The 18368-nt window shown below is 38.3% G+C and overlaps 1 protein-coding gene across 2 annotated transcripts in view; it reads right to left on the bottom strand.

The window, feature by feature from the left end:
* Positions 1–18368, bottom strand: part of Trim37 (tripartite motif containing 37) — a 140778-nt gene that overhangs the window by 83620 nt on the left and 38790 nt on the right. For both annotated transcript variants that reach the window (XM_040749423.1, XM_040749422.1), the window contains exons 12-18: positions 18188–18264; positions 16273–16452; positions 13017–13131; positions 11171–11389; positions 9699–9835; positions 7467–7552; positions 3380–3574 (exon numbers count right to left, since the gene is read on the bottom strand). In XM_040749423.1, coding sequence (XP_040605357.1) covers positions 3380–3574; positions 7467–7552; positions 9699–9835; positions 11171–11389; positions 13017–13131; positions 16273–16452; positions 18188–18264 — 1009 coding nt within the window. The remainder of the gene's footprint in view (positions 1–3379; positions 3575–7466; positions 7553–9698; positions 9836–11170; positions 11390–13016; positions 13132–16272; positions 16453–18187; positions 18265–18368) is intronic.

The raw sequence follows: 18368 nt of genomic DNA, 5'->3' as shown, positions 1-18368 counted from the left end.
GTATGATGCTTGATGGTATCACCAAAGAACATGCATCAACACTAGAGTGACGGCTTATATCAGTGGTTCTCAACCTTCCTAATATTACAACCTTTAATACAGTTTCTCATGGTGTGGTGACCCCCAATCATAAAAGCATTGCATTGCTACTTCATAACTAAAATTTTGCTGTTATGAATTGTAATGTAAATACCTCATATGCAACCTCCAACGGGGTTACAATCCACAGGTTGAGAATCATTGGCTTAGTGGATAAAGGCATTTGCAGTCAAGCCTAATAACCTGAGGCCAATACCTAGGATTCTACTACAAGGTAGAAGCAGAAAACTGAGTCTTGTAAATTGGCCTCTGACCACAACACATACATGCCCATGTACATTATACATACCTATACAAATAAATGAAATAAAATATTTAAAGTATGCATTACATTCTATCACAGAAAACACAGGTGTAACTGTCGTAACTTTTTACAAACCTTAAGAGCTTCAAGTTAAGAGTCTAGGTCACAATCATCACTTCACTTTGAATTATATACCTAATTCTAAAGTTTAGAGGTTGTTCTGCCTTAGTTTTTTGTTTGGCTGTTTTGTTTTAAATACTTTTCCACTTTTCTCATTTTTTTTCTCTATATTTCTTATGGTCACAATCTAAAAACTGAAAAAGAAAACCTTGAAGTCAAACACTTGGGCAGTATCTCATTTGGAATCGTGTATATAGAAGAATATGTATAGGAGAATTGATGGGGCTATCCTTCTGTGTATATGTTTCTCTTATTGATTGACGAATAAAACACTGTGTGCCTACTGGCCAGGACAGGGCTACCAGAGGAGGAGAATTCCGGGAAGTGTAGGCAGAGGGCAGACGCCATGTAAGACCTGGAAGGCAGGATGTGCCAGATCCTTCTCTAGTAAGATAAGACCATGTGGAAATACTTATATTAATAGAAATGGGTTAAGAATTAAGACAGAGCTAGCCAATAAGAAGACCAAGCCACCAGCCAACAATTTTATAACTAATATACCGTGTGTTAATTTGGGACTCAAAGGCCACAGGACCAGGCTGCTGGGCCAAGAATCTACTGTAACATAGAATTGATGAAGTGTTTGAAAATTAAACATTCTAGAACAGAGATATTACTGTTAATATAATCTGTATCCTCTCTAATGATAGTCAATGTTTTCAAAAACATGATTTTACCTACTTATTAAATCTACTTGTAAATCAAATTGTAAAGTTGTTCCTCTTAAAGTTAAGTCAACTGCACATGTTTATTATAGAGCCAGTCTTGATCTGCTTCCTTTGGACTTTGCACACACCATTAATTATCATTTAAGCCAGTGGTTCTCAACCTGTGGGTTGCAAACCTCAGGGGGGGGGGAGTCACATAACAAATATCCTGCATATCATTCATAACAGTACCAAAATTACAGTTATGAAGTAGCAACAAAATGATTTTGTGGTTTGGGTGACCCTAACATGAGTAACTGTATAAAAGAGTTGTAGCATTTGGAAGGTTGAGAACTACTGCTTTAAGTGAACCTTCATACCGAATGTACCTGAATCATAACTGAAAAGCAACTGTCCCAGAACCTAGCTGAAGATAATCTTTCAAACTGAGGGGCAACTCTTTCTAGAAGTATGCTTTAAAAAAGAGAGGAATTAATAATAGAGGCTATAAACTCCAATCCACTACAGTGGCTCAGGCTTTGCTTTATACACAGAGGTTGTATGCGTTTGTTCAGAAAGTAAGCTCTGCTGCTTTGAGGGAGCACCAAAAGTCCTGTCTACACCCTGCTTGGACACTTAATACAGTTTAGATGGTAAGGGAATGGTCAGTCTGCTTTATTACATACAAAGAATCGTGCAAAAAGCATTCCATGAAAACCCTACAAATGAGAGGCTGGAGATGAAACCAGGGGCCTTTGCACACACTAGGAAAACACATTACTACCAAGCTATACCAACGGCCCGGGCCCTAACACAGGTCTTTAAACTGTAGCACTAATGGTAAATCGCTGGTTTTTTTTTAAAGATTTATTTATTTATTATGTATACAATGTTCTTTCTACATGTTTGCATGCATGCTAGAAGAAGGTACCAGATCTCATTACAGATGGTTGTGAGCCATCATGTGGTTGCTGGGAATTGAACTCAGGACCTCTGGTACATCAACTAGTACTCTTAACCACTGAGTCATCTTTCTAACCCAGGTAAATCACTGTTTTGTTTTGTTTCTTTTTTTTCTTTAAAAAAAAAAAAAAAAGCTCTATCTCAGATTCAAAGAGCCTAGACTGGACTATGCAAATCTCTGCATTTGTATAGTTATATATTTTTCTTTTAAATAACTTTGAGATAACATACTGTGGATAGTTAATATACATTTTCTCAGGTTTTGGTGTTCCTGTATGTGTGTGTTGGGGGGGAGGGGGCATAGGTCTTAACACTAGGTATCTATGGTTGGTCTGGAACTTGGTATGTAGACCAGGCTGCTCTTGAACTCATAGATATGCATCTGTCTCCACCTTGCAATTGCAGAAATAAAAGATGTGTGTTGTGCTACCATGCTCAGCCCTTGTCTGGTTTCTTGAAACAGGTCACACAATACAGTCCAGGCTAGCCTTGAACTCACCACATACCCTAGGTTAACATTAAACTCAGCGCGATCTCCATGACTTCGTCTCTACAATGCTGAGATAACAGGTATGTGCCACCATGGCAGTGGTGTGCTGTCTTCACTTAATGAATAACTAAGTAAACTTTTTTCCATGTCCAATTTAGACACAGTTACCCTTGGAAGGTAGGCCTCAAAAACTGAATCCATTCATGAAGACAACTATACATCCCCACATGGTTCAAACTATCAGTTAGGCACAACATAAAAGGGCAATCATTTAGAACTTTCTTCTTTTGTTCTCTGCAGTATTAGGAATCAAAGGGATTTGTGTGTGCTGGGCAATTACTATCTTGTGAGCTACACACCCGGGCCCTGAAACCTTTTAAAAGGTATGTAAAATTTGTTTTTGACATAACTCATAAGCAAAGACAGGGAAATGAAGGGGGAGGGCTATAGGTACAGGTCACCTAAGCATGTGAAGATCCTGAGTTCAATCTCTCTCTCTCTCTCTCTCTCTCTCTCTCTCTCTCTCTCTCTCTCTCTCTCTCTCTCTCTCTCTCTCTCTCTCTCTCACACACACACACACACACACATACACTGGGGTGGCAAAACAGTTAAAAAGTCACTCATATGACATGAATGAGAAATCATTTTACTAAAGAAACATACTATGTTCCGATACTCAGATGAGACACACATAGAAATTCAACAGTTATTACAGAGAACCAAAGGAGAAAAAAAAAAAAGACATTATTATTTTACCTGTGGGCTGCAAAAGTGAAGTAGGTGGACGAGGCTGTAAACCCCACAGATTTTCCATACTGTTCCGGTCCTTAAGATCCAATAAATGTATTAAGATTAAAGGATCAATGTCTAATAAGCTACTGGTAGCGGCAGAGCATAAATGCGCTCTTCTTGACATTCTGCTACTGGCACCCACAAAGCTGTGGCTATTACCTACAAAAGAAATAGAGAGAGCATATTGTATGTATGTGTACATGCTTTTTAAAAATCCCAATTCAGGGTTGAAAACCCTGCAGATTTGTGTCTTAGATTATGTTCATAATGAAAAGCAAAGAACCATACTGCCAAGCAATGAGCATCAGAGCAATGACTAAGCATGGGCCTTGTTACTACCCAGAATTCAATCACCAACTTCATCTGAAGCACCAAATGACTATAAATGTGCATAAAATATACAGCTCAGGGGGCTGGAAAGATGGTCCAGGGGTTAAGAGCACTAGCTGCTCTTCCAGAGGACCTAAGTTCAACTACCAGCAAGCATATGGTGGCTTACAATCATCTATATTGATATCTGGTGCCCTCTTCTGGCCTGCAGTAATACATGCAGGCAGAACATGGTATACAGAATGAATGAATAAATAAATAAATAAATCTTTATGAGAAGATACACAACTTGGTGCAGGAAAGGGTCAAAGTAAAAAAAAAGGTTTTCATTCCCAAGAGAGAGCAAGCTTTCCCATCTCTCTACGTGCTTAACATTTAGTACTGCCATTTTTAAAATATTAGCCATACTAGGTATAACACATGTCTGTAATCCTATCACTTGAGAAGTGGAAGTTAAAAAAATCAGGAATTCAAAACTATCTTTGGCTACATAACAAGTTAAAAACCAGACCAGGCTACATGAAACCCTGCTCAAAAAAGGAGGAAATAATTCAAAAATATATACTAACAATATGGCCAATATGCATGGTTCCTTACTATGGTTTTAATTTGGCATTTCTTTCAAAAACAAAACACAAAAGGAAAAACAGAGTTTCAGAAATGTATGGACCCTCATATATGCAGCAACACATAACTGAGTTACAAAAGAAGAAAATAACTGCAAAGAGTGATCTGAAGAAATAACTGAAGAATCCCAAAATATGATGAGAAATATGAATCTTTTTGACAGCCAGGTATGGTGGCTCATGTTTACAATCCCAACACTCAGGAGGCTGCAACACCAGAAATGCTGTGAGTTGGAGGTCAGGCTAGGTGACATGAGCTACAGGCAGGCCTAGGCTAAAAAGGGAGACCTTGTAAATACAGAAAAGAAAATAATAAAATGTATCTATTCATTCAAGATGCTCAGAAAACTCTAAACTGGGTAAAGTGGCACAATTCCTTAATCCCAACATTTGGGAGGCAGCAAGAGGCAGACCTCTGTAATTTCAAGGCCAGACTAGTATAAATAGCAAGTTGCAGACTAGTTGGGGGTACATAGAAAAACACTGTTTCAAAAACCAAAATTAAGAGCATGCTGCGGTGGCGCACACCTTTAATCTCAGCCCTCAGAAGGCAGAGGCAGGTGAATCTCCAGGAGTTTGAGGCCAGCTAGACTACAGAGCGAGTGCCAGGACAAGCTCCAAAGTTACACAGAGAAACCCTGTCTCAAAAAACAAAACAAACAACAAAAACTGAAAATTAAAATAACAAGGGACAAGAAGCAGAGTCAGGCAAATTTCTATGAGTTTAAGGCCAGCCTGTTCTAAATGTTGAACTCCAGGCCAGCCAAGGCCATTCGATGAGACCTTGTTGCAAGAAGAAAAAAAAAAAAAACAGCAAAAATTTAAAAAAGAACAAATGCTTTGAGTAATAACCTTACCAATGTGAATTTGCTTTAGAAATGCTGTATTGCTGCGTGTGCATGTGTGTCTGCAGATCTGTGTTTTAAGTATACTTGTGTACATGCCATAAGGTTATATAGATCAGCTTCCAGTCTTTTGTCTTTCACTTTGTTTGAAACAGGGTCTCTTATTTTTTGTTGCTGTGTAACTGGGCAGGCCCAGGGGTTTGGGAATATTGCACACAATCCCACTCGAGCCTTTAATCACTGATTCACTCTTTTTTTCAATTTTTGGAAAAGTCTGAATTATAGAAAAGGTGGAGAATGCTTCTATATATTTCACTCCCATTTCTCTCTTAGCATCTTCCATTAACGTAATACATGTATCACAACTAACGAACCAATACTGATACACTAAGTTACTAACTAAATTCTACTGTGTATAGATTATTAGTTTTCCCCACATGTTCACTTTTTCTCTTCTAGAGTTTAGTCCAGAACATCAAACCAGTCTTCCCTGGTTTGTGCTTGTTATTCTTATTTGGATAATTTTGTACAATGTTCCTCAGTTAAGGGTTTCTCTGATTTAAACACTATACAGGTAAACAGATATGTTCTTTACACATCAACACATTGTACCACAGACAATGCTAAATGCATACACATGCCTACTGGCCAGGTTTACCCCAGCACAACATTTATTTAAAAGTCGGGGAGATATACTCCACCTCTCTGAGAAATTCTACATGTGTCAGATTTTAGCTAATTATTCTTGCATCTATTCACCTGTAGTTATAAAATATAGGAGTTTTTTCATTCTATTTTTTCAGGAACTAGAAATAATCATTATATTCAATAATGTTTGTCAAGGAGATAAATTTCAGCAAAATTTAACAATGGAAATAAGGGTCTTTTTTCACTATTATATCCTCAACATCTAGAATAAGGTATCTAAATTTTATTAGAATATTTAGAGCTATAGTAAATAAATGCAAAACAAACAAAAAAAAGGATGACATTTAATCAATACTTGGAATCTACATAGTCAAACAGTACCCACTTTTCATTAAGTTACCGATAACTGATGTGCTAAGTTACTAACTTTGCTGTTGTATTTTTATTTTAGTGTTTCACGACAGAGTTTCTCTGTGTACCCTGGCTGTCCTGGAACTCACTTGCTGTTACTCAAGAGAACATGGTGGCTTACTACTTTTAGTAACAGCAGTCCCAGGAGATCTGATGCCTTCTGGCCTCAGAGTAATCATTCTTAATCCTCCTGCCTCAGCCTTCCAAGAGCTAGAATCAGAGATATATACCAAAAGCTAGCTTTTAAATGTTTCAGCTAATTTTCACAATCAGATCTAAAGACCTAAAGGAAAGCATCCATTACATAAACTGCTGCTTCTCAGGAGTAAGTGTGATTTGGGAAAGGTGGAGGACTGCCTCTAACAACAAAACAGTCTGGGGTTCTAGCCTAGTTGTACTAACAACTAAATACATGACCAGGTAACTAAACCTGATTCTGTGTAACTCTGAAAATCAGCTTTCTAAATATCATTTTGTAAGTCCAGATTCCATGATGCTATTTAGATCGCTCTATAAGCAAAGTTTAATACAAAAAACACTCACATCCCAGAGTCATGAGAACACAAAATGAGCTTAGAATCCATACAAACCTCAAGATCCAATTACTTCCTATATGCTAAACTGTGGAAACAGGATAAGCTGTTGAATTTACCTGTGCACCAATTTCTGTAACTATAAAGTACATTTTGCCAGGTATGGTGATCTATACCTGTAATTCCACCATTGGAAAGGTCAAGGCAGGAGAATCAGGTTACATAGTAAAATTCCATGTCAAGAAACAGAATAACCAAATAAATAAATGGAGAATCTGTCTCAGAATTTAATAAATAATTATGGTACAAAAAAGTGCTTCACTGGGACTGGAGAAATGGCTCAGAGGTTATGAGCACCGGCTACACTTCCAGAGGACTGGGGTTCAATCTCCAGCAACCACGTGGTGGCTCACAAACATCTATAATGAGATCTGGTGCCCTCTTCTGGTGTAGAGACATACATGCAGGCAGAACACTGTATACATAATAAATAATCTCAAAAAAAAAGTTTATTAAGTACCTGGCACAGAAGAATATTTTATGAATGTTAGTTATTATTATTCTTTTAAATAGCGTATGTATTGCATTAACACTATGAACCATTCACATCAATGGTTACCCTCCACTAAACAATGAGGGTCAGTATGACCCTCTCTACCTGGAGGCCCTGCAGCAGCTGCATCTTCCATGAGTTCCCCCTCTTCCAATTCCATGTTGTTATATTCGACATCATTTTCTCCAGACCTGAGATAGACAAAAATCCATCATGCTCAGAATAACTCATAATTCTCACAAAGGAAAATACAACTCTGTATTTGTGGGCCAGTAAGATGGCTCACTGGAAGGCAGGAGGGAGGGAGGAAGGGAGTTAGTGGGAAAGAGAGAGGGAGGGGAATGAAGGGACATAAGAGAGAGAGGGAGGAAGAAACAACAAAAACCTTAATTACTACAGATGACAAAGACAACTTTAGAAAACAGGGTGTTGCTTCCTATTTGTTCTCAAAAAGTCAATCCTAAATAAATTACTTTATACTAAAGTACGATTTGAAGCAGTAAAAAAGACAATGCTAGTTTTATATATTGAAAAAATCTTAAGATCTGTTCTCAATGTGACAATGTAAGGAACTTGGCAAACCTACTATCAAGTAAAACTGATGAAAATTATACTTAGAAAGTCACTCAAAATCGGGCAGTAGTGGTGCACGCCTTTATTTTCAGCACTTGGGAGGCAGAGGCAGTTCACGGAGTTCAAGACCAGCCTGGTCTACAGAGAAATTGAGTTCCAGGACAGCCAGGGATATATAAAAAAAACACTGTCTTGAAAAACAAAACAAAAAGCAAACAAACAAAAAAGCCACTCAAGACTCTGGATATAGGGTTTGAACAGGTGGCTCCATGGTTAAGAGCATGTGTTTCTCTTACAGAGGACCTGAATTCAGTTCCCAGAACCCACATGATGGCTCATAACCATCTATCTAAAACTCCAGTTCCAAGGGATCTGATGCCCTCTGCTGTGGACACTGACATGTGATACAAACACATACATGCAGGCAAAAAAGCTCATAAAGTAAATCAAAAAAAGAAAGAAAGCACTCTGGAAATATTCCTAAAGGTACAGAAATAAAATGAAGAAATGCCTATTTTTAAAAAGAATTAATATTGCTAATAACAAGAATATAAGGCTAGGAATGGCGGTATTTAACTTTTATTCTAACATTCACAAGAAAAAGGCAGGTAGAGGTGGATCTCTTTTGAGTTTCAGGCTAACCTGGACTATATACATACAGAGTGAGTTCCAGGCCAGCCATGCCTATAGTGGATCCCTGTTTCAAAATACACACTCTCCAAAAGAGGGAGCATAAATAGTACGTAAGTCAAAACTAATCTTCTTTCCCTCTTAATTTAACCCCCACGAAATTCCACTCTAGACTATCATAATCAAGGGATAAGACACTACCAGTATTTCTCATTCTGTCTCCAACTACCTAACATGATGCCAAGGGCCAAGGTATGTGTGATCAAGACTTGCACGCTTCTGCCCAGATGTGGATTCAGAAGAGTTTCTACTGAGTGAAAGCATCCTGAAAATGCTCAGATCTACATAATGTTTGCCACACTGTACGGTAGTACCCAGCAGAGACATCAGCGATAATAAGACAAGCTAAGAGCTAAGGACTTTCTCCAATATCCAGTCAACTCATTTTCTAAAGCAGGAGAAAGAAGTGTACCTTTGCCTCAGTCTAGGTTCAAAGACCAAGGTTTTTTTGGGGGGGGGGTTCTTTCCCTACTAAGGAAAGAAGCAGGCTATAAAACAGTATTAGAAAAACATAGCCTGATCAGCAAGCCCTAGGCTTGGGTCAGTAGTATTGCTCAGTGAGTAGAAATCATTGATTGTGCAGCCTGAAAATCAACTCCATCCCTGGGACCCACAGGAGAAGGAGAAGACCAACTCACAAGTTGAATTTTGATCTCCATATGCCCACATTACACACACGCACTCACTTCTTAATTTGTAAAAACAAAAACTATACTTATTTTATGTGTATGAGTTTTTCGCCTGTATTATATGTCTGTGTACCAACCACTTGAGCACCTAACACCCACGAGACAGCATCAGAGCCCCTGGGACTGAAGTTACAGGTGATTGTAAGCTGCCATGTGGGCATTGGGAATTGAACCTAGTGCTCTTAATTGCTGATCCAGCTCTGCTTTTTTTTTTTTTTTTTTTGAATAAGGAAATAAAGCAAGAATGAAAGCTCCTAGCTTAGAAGGCTCAGTTTATATTTAGATTGTATCTTTAAAAAAAGTGCTGAATATTCCCACACTTAGTCTAAATCAGTTATAGTGCTTCAAATAATTTCTACTTTAAGTGTAAACACAGGGTACTCACATGGTCTCTTCATCAATATCATTTTCTTCTGTGTTGCTTGTTGCTGTGGAGCTCGCAGAGGAGCTGCTGCCGTCGAGGTGATTCACTTCATCTTCCCCAGCAAGATCCAGATCCAGATCTCCATCCGAGAGTTCATGCTACAAGGCCACAACAACATTTCTTTTCACTCCTTTAGAATTCTGCGTCAAAAGTCTTATTATGTAGCCCAGGCTGGTCTTAAACTCATGCAATCTTTCTATTGCAGCCTCTTAAGTGCTAGGATATTAAGCAAGCACCATCACACCAGCTAAAACAAGATCTTTGCTCCAAATGTTTCTACTCAGTTGTCCCATCTGATCCTATGACTACAATGCTAAGTTTTCTAGAGAAAAGCTACACAACCTTATTGACTGGTAATACTATTAATAGTTATCAATATGAGTGAGGTCCTCAATCCAACTAGGAATAATTCACAGATTCCAAGTCAGCTTCCAATAATTTCTGCTCACAAAGCAACATCTTAAACCCAGGTATAATGATGCATGGCTGTGATCTCAGGCTTGGCAAGAAAGCAAGAAAACCAGAAATCCAGGGTCATCCTTTGTTACATAGTAGTGTTCTTGTAGACCATAGCCAGCATGAGCTACAAAAAAAGTATCAATTTATCACTTAAGTGCCCCCTCCAACTTTTTTCATCTTCATAGGCCTGCCAACACCTGCACAGAACAAAATCCCCTTCTCCAACTTTCAGTAGCCTTATCTACAAGTTCATTCATTTTACTCATTTATCAAAGCGAACTGTTTCAATCTGAGCCTTATTTTCTTTTCTTAGCTGATCAATGCTTTTAACCTTATCATTAATCTCTCCCGATCATCATTGAAACATAAAACCCAAGTCTCCCATCTTAAAAGTAACAATTACAGAAAATATACTCTGTACTCCTAATCTTAAATAAAAACCACTTAGTGAGTTCTTATTCCGGCTATTATTTGGCTTGGCAAAAACTAACCATATCCCAAATCATAAGCCATCTTATAGGAACAGATAAAGAAAGGATCACACAGAAAAAAGAAAAAAGTCATTCTATGATATATTTTTTATATACATTGGTGTTTTTCCTACATGCATATCTGTATGAAGGTGTAGGATTTCCTGGAACATGGCAGTGGGTTGCAAGAACTGCACCTGGATCCTTTGGGAAAGCAGTCAGTGCTGTTAACCACTGGACCATCTCTCCAGCTCCCAAAAGAACATATTTTTAAAATCTATAATTTAAACAGTTTTTCTAGACCATGTATCAGTTTCAAATAATGGCTTTCCATAATTAACTTTTATAACCTTGTAATGTTGTGTAAGTATTAAATGTAGAGAACATGTATACATCAATAATGAAAAACTAGTGAGCAAGATTTTTAGGACATTGTCTCCCCTACATTATATGCTAGAGACTACAACCCTACTATAGATATTACCAATCTAAGTCTATTATTACATGATAGTCTTCATTCTGAATCTTCTCCTCTTCATCTTCATCTTCTTTGGCCTCTCTTGCAGAAGCTGAAGTAGGACCACCTTCCAGAAGCATGTCAGAGCATGACCCAGCCTTCTTAGTTCGTGTCTCAGGAGTATCATCATTTTGGGGGCTAAGATGATTATCTGGTGGTGACAAATCTCTTGATTTCTGAGTTCGGGACAGCTCAATAGTCAGTCTCTTTTGAAGTAGGAACAGTACAAAACAATATTAAGTATAAGAGGTGTCTCAGTGGCAAAGCAAACAATGTTTACGTTAAAAATTAGATATACATTGGGTGTGACAGCACATGTCATTAATCCTAGCACCCAGGAGGCAGAAGCAGGGTGATTTCCAGGCTGGTCTTCATAGTTTAAAAAATAAAATAAAATAAGCATAATGTCGGAGCAGATAGGGGGACATGCAGAAGTTGGTTCCTGGAGGAGACAAGCAGAACACAAGTGGGTCTTGTCCATCCTGCAGGACATGACAGTACTATGCATACTGAAGGAGATATATAAGACATGAGAACATGCTTGTACACATGGTGTCTCCACGTGTTAAGCGTCTGTCACCTGTGGATGATGACACTTGAGTGGGAGATGGGCATGGTGTTAATCCCAACACTCAGGAGACAGGGTAGGTGGATCTCTGTGAGTCTAAGACCAGTCGAGTTTCTGGGCAACCAGGACTGTACACTAGACCCTATCTCAAACACTAGGAAAAAGGTGGATCCAGATGTTCCTAAAACTAGTTTTTAAAAACCATTTCTTATAATTCTCTCATTTTCTCCTGTCTACTTTCTGAAATATGTTTATGACAAAGATAAACTGTCTTTTGCATATCCAGTCTAAACTGTACATATACTTCACAAACTGTACAGAAAACACAGTCAGGGTTTTGATCTGTTTTGTTTGATGATGCTGAGGACCCAGGATTTTGAGGATGAGGTAGACACCCAGTTATTGAACTACATGTCCAGCACCAGTAGTTTGAAATCTACAGTCATTCATATTTTTATGCTTCATCTACTATCACTTTCACAACCCAAACCTCCCACTCCATCCAAAGTCTATATGGAGGGGCTGGCAGGATGGCTCAGTGAGTAACAGTACTTGCCACCAGGTCAGACTACCTGAGTTCAATCCCTGAGCCCACATGGTGGGAGAAGAGAATCAACAACCACCAGAAGGCACCCTGACTTCCATCTGTGCATGGTATCATGAGCATCCACACACACACATGCACACTCATACACACACACGCATGCATACACACACACAAATACACACATACACAAGGTAAAAACAACTCAAATTCCACATGAAAGAAAGAATTCCTTACATAATTTCATTATGAAAAATCTATTATAGTGCTCAATTAACAACAGCAAGAATTCAAACTAAGTGTTTGAATTTCAACTATTCTAATTTTTAATCTTTAAATCCCAGACACCTTGTAGAAGACAATTACTTTAGGTACTAAGAGAAACAAAATGTTTACCTCAAACCAGAGTGGCACTGCACAACAAACACAATGCTGTATAATAAAAATATTGCATATCTACAGTGTCCAACACAAGCCCCTGAAATGAAGCTACTACATACAAATAAGGACTTACATAGTTGATGTTAATTAAATTGAGCTAATGTAGCTAAATGTGGCTAGACAACTGAACAGTGAAGAATCTAGAGGCTAAAAGGGTGGAGAAAAGGATAACCAGATTTTTAACTCAATATTAAAATGAATAGCCAAAATCAAATTTAAAAAGCAGCAGGCCAAAAGGACAATAAGCTGTGCTAAATTAGAACAGATGTAATTGCCTTACCTCTTTAAGATTGTTTATTTGTTGAATATAACCAGTCTGGGCGGCTTCCAACTGAGTAATGTACCAGTGCTGATCCCGGCATTTTTGAAAAAATGTTGGTGAGCGTACCTGAAACCTTAAAGAACAGTTCCACATGAAGAAATTTCCAAAGAGTGAATCTGTAAAATAGATAAACTCTACAATTCCCCTTTAAGAACCACTTCAAATAAATTCAGAATTTCTATTATCCACTATTCATGCATATACTAATACACCATAATGACGTATGGCTCCAAATGTCAGTTGTCAAAACTAAAACTTTTTTTTTTTTTGAGACAGAATTTGTCTGTTAGCCCTGGAACTTGCTCTGTAGACCAGGTTGGCCTCAAACGCAGAGATCCTTCTGCCTCTGCATCCCAAGTGCTGGGATTAAGGTGTGCCCCACGTGCATGTCTGGGGCTCAGAGGCCAGAAGGGGGTGTCAGATCACCTGAGACCTGAGTTACAGACAGTTGTGAGCTGCCATGTGGGTGCTAGAACTCAAGCCTTGATCCTCTGGAGCAGCCAGTCCTCTAACTTTCGGGACCATTGCTTGAGTTCCCAAACTATACTTTTCTAACGATCACATTGTATTAAACTGCCAAATTAACCCACAAACCATAGATACTGTAAGACTGTATTTCAAATATGATGATATCAAGCTAGAAAAAAAAGATCATACTATATAGGAATAATTGGGAAAACAGCAGTTTTCCAATCCCCATGCCTAGTTCAGGTTCCAGGGAAATACAGTTTAAGGTCTGATTTTCTTCCCCCATCTAAGCTCTAAATCTCATTCTCCATATATATATGTGCATATATATATATATGTGCATTTTTTGAGGCAGAGTCTCACTCAGTTCATGCTGATCTTAAACATACAGTGATCCCCTTGCCTTAGACTCTCTAGGGCCAGTATCCAGCTGTGAGCCACCACTCCAGGTCCCACACATTCCCTCGCTTTTGAGATAATCCATATACTGGATCAAATATCCAAAACTGCTTCCCTAGTCTCAAAAAGAGCTGTTTCCAATAAACTATATCTTCACCCTCTCCTTATAATCAAAATTTCCCGTACCAACAAAATGGTAAATAAAAAGTATTTACACTTAATTATATTAATGATAAATAAGTCTTTAATGTATCTAGTTGCTTGTATTTTTTAAACTTTCTTAATGTTTATTAAGAACAAACTTTTTTCTTAGGTAAGAGTCAAACATGATTCCTCTTAGTAAAGAACACATATAGTATATGTGTAACAAAATTTTTGAGGAAATTTCTTACTCAAGGCAAGAAATCTGTATTTCTCACCTCTTCCAGCCCTTTCACTCGGCCATCCTTGTGTTAGCTACTGCCACACTTAAGAACTTACATATGCTCCCAAAAACCCCAGCATAGAAGGGTGTGCCCTTTAGCGTGTTACTAAAAGGGCATGCCTTTGAAGAGCGTCCTTCAAGATACCATGCCTCATAAAACACTTCTCTTGTGAACTGAAACCTCCAAAACTGGGAACCAGATTATTTACAAATTGACTATCTCAGGCACTGGTTACAGGATCAGAAAACAAGTAAATAAAGCATCTCGAAGGGAGGTGGAACAGGTTACAGTCCACTACTGTTGGGAAGTCCAGGCAGAAATTAGACCAAGTGAACTCACAGAGATCCACCTGCCTCTGCCTCTTGAGTGTTGGGATTAAAGATGTGCGCCACCAACACTCCCTGTTTCTCTTTTGATGAACAAATAAATATATAAACGTTTCTACTTTAATTAAGTATTTATTTAGAGTTACAGAAAAGCCAGGTGTGGTAGCACACACCTTTAATCTCAGAACTTGGGAGGTATAGACAGATGCATACATGAATTCAAGGCCAGTCTGATCTACATAGGAAGTTCCAGGACTATAAAGGATATCTAAGAGAGATTCTGTCTCAAAAACCAAAGCAAAAACCAGAGGTATAGAAAACCCTTAACATTCACATAAGTATTTAAAAACTGTATCAAAATCTTAAAACAAAATTAGCAAAAAACAAAAGTAGAACAGAGCTAATTGGGAAGAGAAAGATTAGCAGGGAGTAGGAGGGTTCAAAAAAAGGGAGGGGGTAAATATGATCAAAACTGTCGTACATTAAACACATGTATGAAAATGTCATTATGAAACTCATTTTGTGTAACTAATATACACTAACAAAAACATTAAAGGGAAAATTTGCCACTTTGTAGGTTGGTAAATTAATGTTTGAATTGTGACTGTAACATGAAATGGCAACAACATTTTCTTTGATGAGTAAGAAAAATAAGACTATTAATTCATTAGGAAAAAAAGTGACAGTTTTCTTTTCTTTTTCCTGACTTCCTCCCTCATTGCTCCCTACTTCCTTTTCTTTCTTTCTGTCTTTCTATTTCTTTGAGACAGTGTCTCACATAGTCCTGGAAAACCTTGAATTCCCTAGGTAGGCAAGTATGAACTTAAACTACAGATCTTCTACTTCTGCCACCTAAGTGTTGGGATTACAGGTATGTACCATCACACCTGGCAGTTTTCATTTTTGTTCCCCTACTTTCTAACATGACTTAGAATGCTCTGTAAAGTTAAGCTTGTAAAATCATTCACTGAAATAGTATACTGTCAAATAGGGAAAGAAGAAAAAAATAAACCACTTAATGCCCTCACATTTTTCAGATAAACTCAGTACTCAGATTTAGGTTATGAGTTCTATGCTGAGGCTAAAGACAGTTTAATGACTGCACTTGCTAGCCTAGCATAACTCTGTGATTCCTCACATGAAGTCAACTATGGAATTACCTACCTGTAGCATATTAGCACTACAAAATTTCAGATTTGAGGGTATTTTGGGTTTTTAGTTAAGTATGTTCAAACTATAAATCACCACTGAATTTTTTTTTTCCTTTTTTGGAGAGTAGGTCCCTTGTAAGACAGATTGGCTTCAGACCTGTCATGTCGCCTAGACTGGTCTTGACTTCATGCTCTTTCCGGTTCTACATCTCAGATAGTAGAATTACAGGAATGGGTCATCAATATTTTCCTTTTTAATACAATCAATAACTAGGTATCAAAACATTTTTTCACTTTTATTATACATCTAACTACAAGAAACTCCTGAAATAAACGTTATAGTGTGAATTTCATTGTGTTTGTTAAATGAGTAGACCTTGAAATAAAGTTCTGATGACATTATCTCCTCCTAATTTAAGTCACAATATCAAACACCTCAAATTACCTTAAAATCACTGTGTCATTTTGCCGGTTCAAGTAGCCTTCATTTGCAAGTAAGTCCAAACGGAAAAATCTATTATAGCCCCAGCACTCTCCAACTTCAAAGTCAGATGCAAATTCTCGAATGATATTTTTGGTAGGATCGTTGCAGGTCTGGTGAACCATTTCTACACGATATTCATACCTAAAATGCAGACATCATTAGTACAATGAGCAAAGTAAAAATAACTACTTACACAAAAATAAAATTATTGCCAGGCAGTGGTGGCGCACACCTTTAATCCCAGCACTCGGGAGGCAGAGGCAGGCGGATCTCTGTGAGTTTGAGGCCAGGCTGGACCGACAGCCTCCAAAACAATACAGAGAAACCCTGTCTCGTAAAAACCAAAATAAAATTAAATTATTACTCCAATCAAACTCCTTTCAGGAAAGATATTATTTACAGAAACACAAGTATTTCTGATGGGCCCACTGCCCATCACTAGCTGTGATGAAACACTACAACAAAAGCAATTTGGGGAGGAAAGGGAGCACTTGGGAGATGAAGACAGAAATATCCTGAGGTTAAGGGCATCCTTGGCTATATCAAGTTTAACATCAGCCTGGTTATAACTCCCTCATTTAAAAACAACAACAATCTGGGCGTTGGTGGTGTATGCCTTTAATCCCAGCACTTGGGAGGCAGAGGCAGGTGGATCTCTATGAGTTTGAGGCCAGCCTGGTCTACAGAGTGAGTTCCAGGACAGCCTCCAAAACAATACAGAGAAAACCTAGCTCGAAAAAACCAAAAAAGTAAAAACAACAACAAAAGATGGGAAAACTGGGGTAAGGGAGGACTTTCTTACCTAAAACAGAAGTTACTCTGTGTCGTAGTTAGGGTTACTACTACTATAATGAAATACCATGATCAAAAACAAGTTGAGAAGGAAAAGGTTTATATGGCTTGCACTTCCACACCATAGTCTATCACTGAAGGAAGCCAGGACAGAGGCCATAGGGAGCTACATACTGGCTTGTTGCTTCTCATGGCTTGCTAAGCCTGCCTCCTTTTTCTTTCTTTCTTTCTTTTTTTTTTTTTTTTTTTTTTTGGTTTTTCAAGACAGGGTTTCTCTGTATTGTTTTGGAGGCTGCCCTGGAACTCGCTCTGTAGACCAGGCTGGCCTCAAACTCAGAGATCTGCCTGCCTCTGCCTCCCGAGTGCTGGGATTAAAGGCGTGCGCCACCACCACCCAGCTAGTTATTTTTGTTTTTAATGTGAGATCTTGAGGATGAACAAGGAAGGGTGTGGCTTAATAGTGATATGTTTTTGTATGTCTAACTGTTGAGGAGTTTTAGTCAACTTGACACGCTAGAGTCATCAGAGAGGAAGGAGCTTCAATAGAGAAAAATGCCTCCATAAGATAAGGCATTTTCTTAACCAGTGATCAATGGGGGAGGAGCCAGCCCATTGTAGGTAGTGCCAATCCTGGGCTGGTGGTTCTAGGTTCTATAAAAAAGCAGGCAAAAACAAGTCATGTGAAGCAAACCAATAAGTAGCAATCCTCCATGATCTCTTCATCAGCTCCTGCCTCCAGGTTCCTGCCCCATTCCAGTTCCTGTCCTGACTTCCTTTCATAATTAACATCAACATATTTCACTGAAGAGAAGCGTAAGATGAACAAACCCTTTCTTCCCCAATTTGCTTTTTGGTCATGGTGTTTCATTGTAGCAACAGAAACTCTAAGTAAGACATGAAGTATATAAGTTTGTATTAAAGCAGTTAATTAAACCACTTATTTGGCCAGGCATTAGTGGCGTATACCTTTAATCCCAGCACTTGGGAGGCAGGGGCAGGAGGATCTCTGTGAGTTCCAGGACAGCCTGAGCTACACGAAGAAACCCTGTCTCGAAAAACCAAACAAACAAACAAAAACACTTACTTGGAAGTTTCAGGTAAGCCAGCTGATAGTTCCAGAAACACAGATAAATAATAGCCTCGTACAACTCCATTTCCATCCTAAAAAAAGAAAAGAGGTTATGCAAAACAATCTACATACTCCAATATAAAAATTTAAAGCAACAATGAAGCCAATAAGCAAAGTACAAACTAATATCTGATAA

Source organism: Mesocricetus auratus, unplaced genomic scaffold, assembly GCF_017639785.1.
Source record: "Mesocricetus auratus isolate SY011 unplaced genomic scaffold, BCM_Maur_2.0 Super-Scaffold_100007, whole genome shotgun sequence".
NCBI classification, from domain to species: domain Eukaryota; kingdom Metazoa; phylum Chordata; class Mammalia; order Rodentia; family Cricetidae; genus Mesocricetus; species Mesocricetus auratus.
Note: the sequence above shows the minus strand (reverse complement) of the source record. Positions and strands in the feature narration are given on the sequence as shown.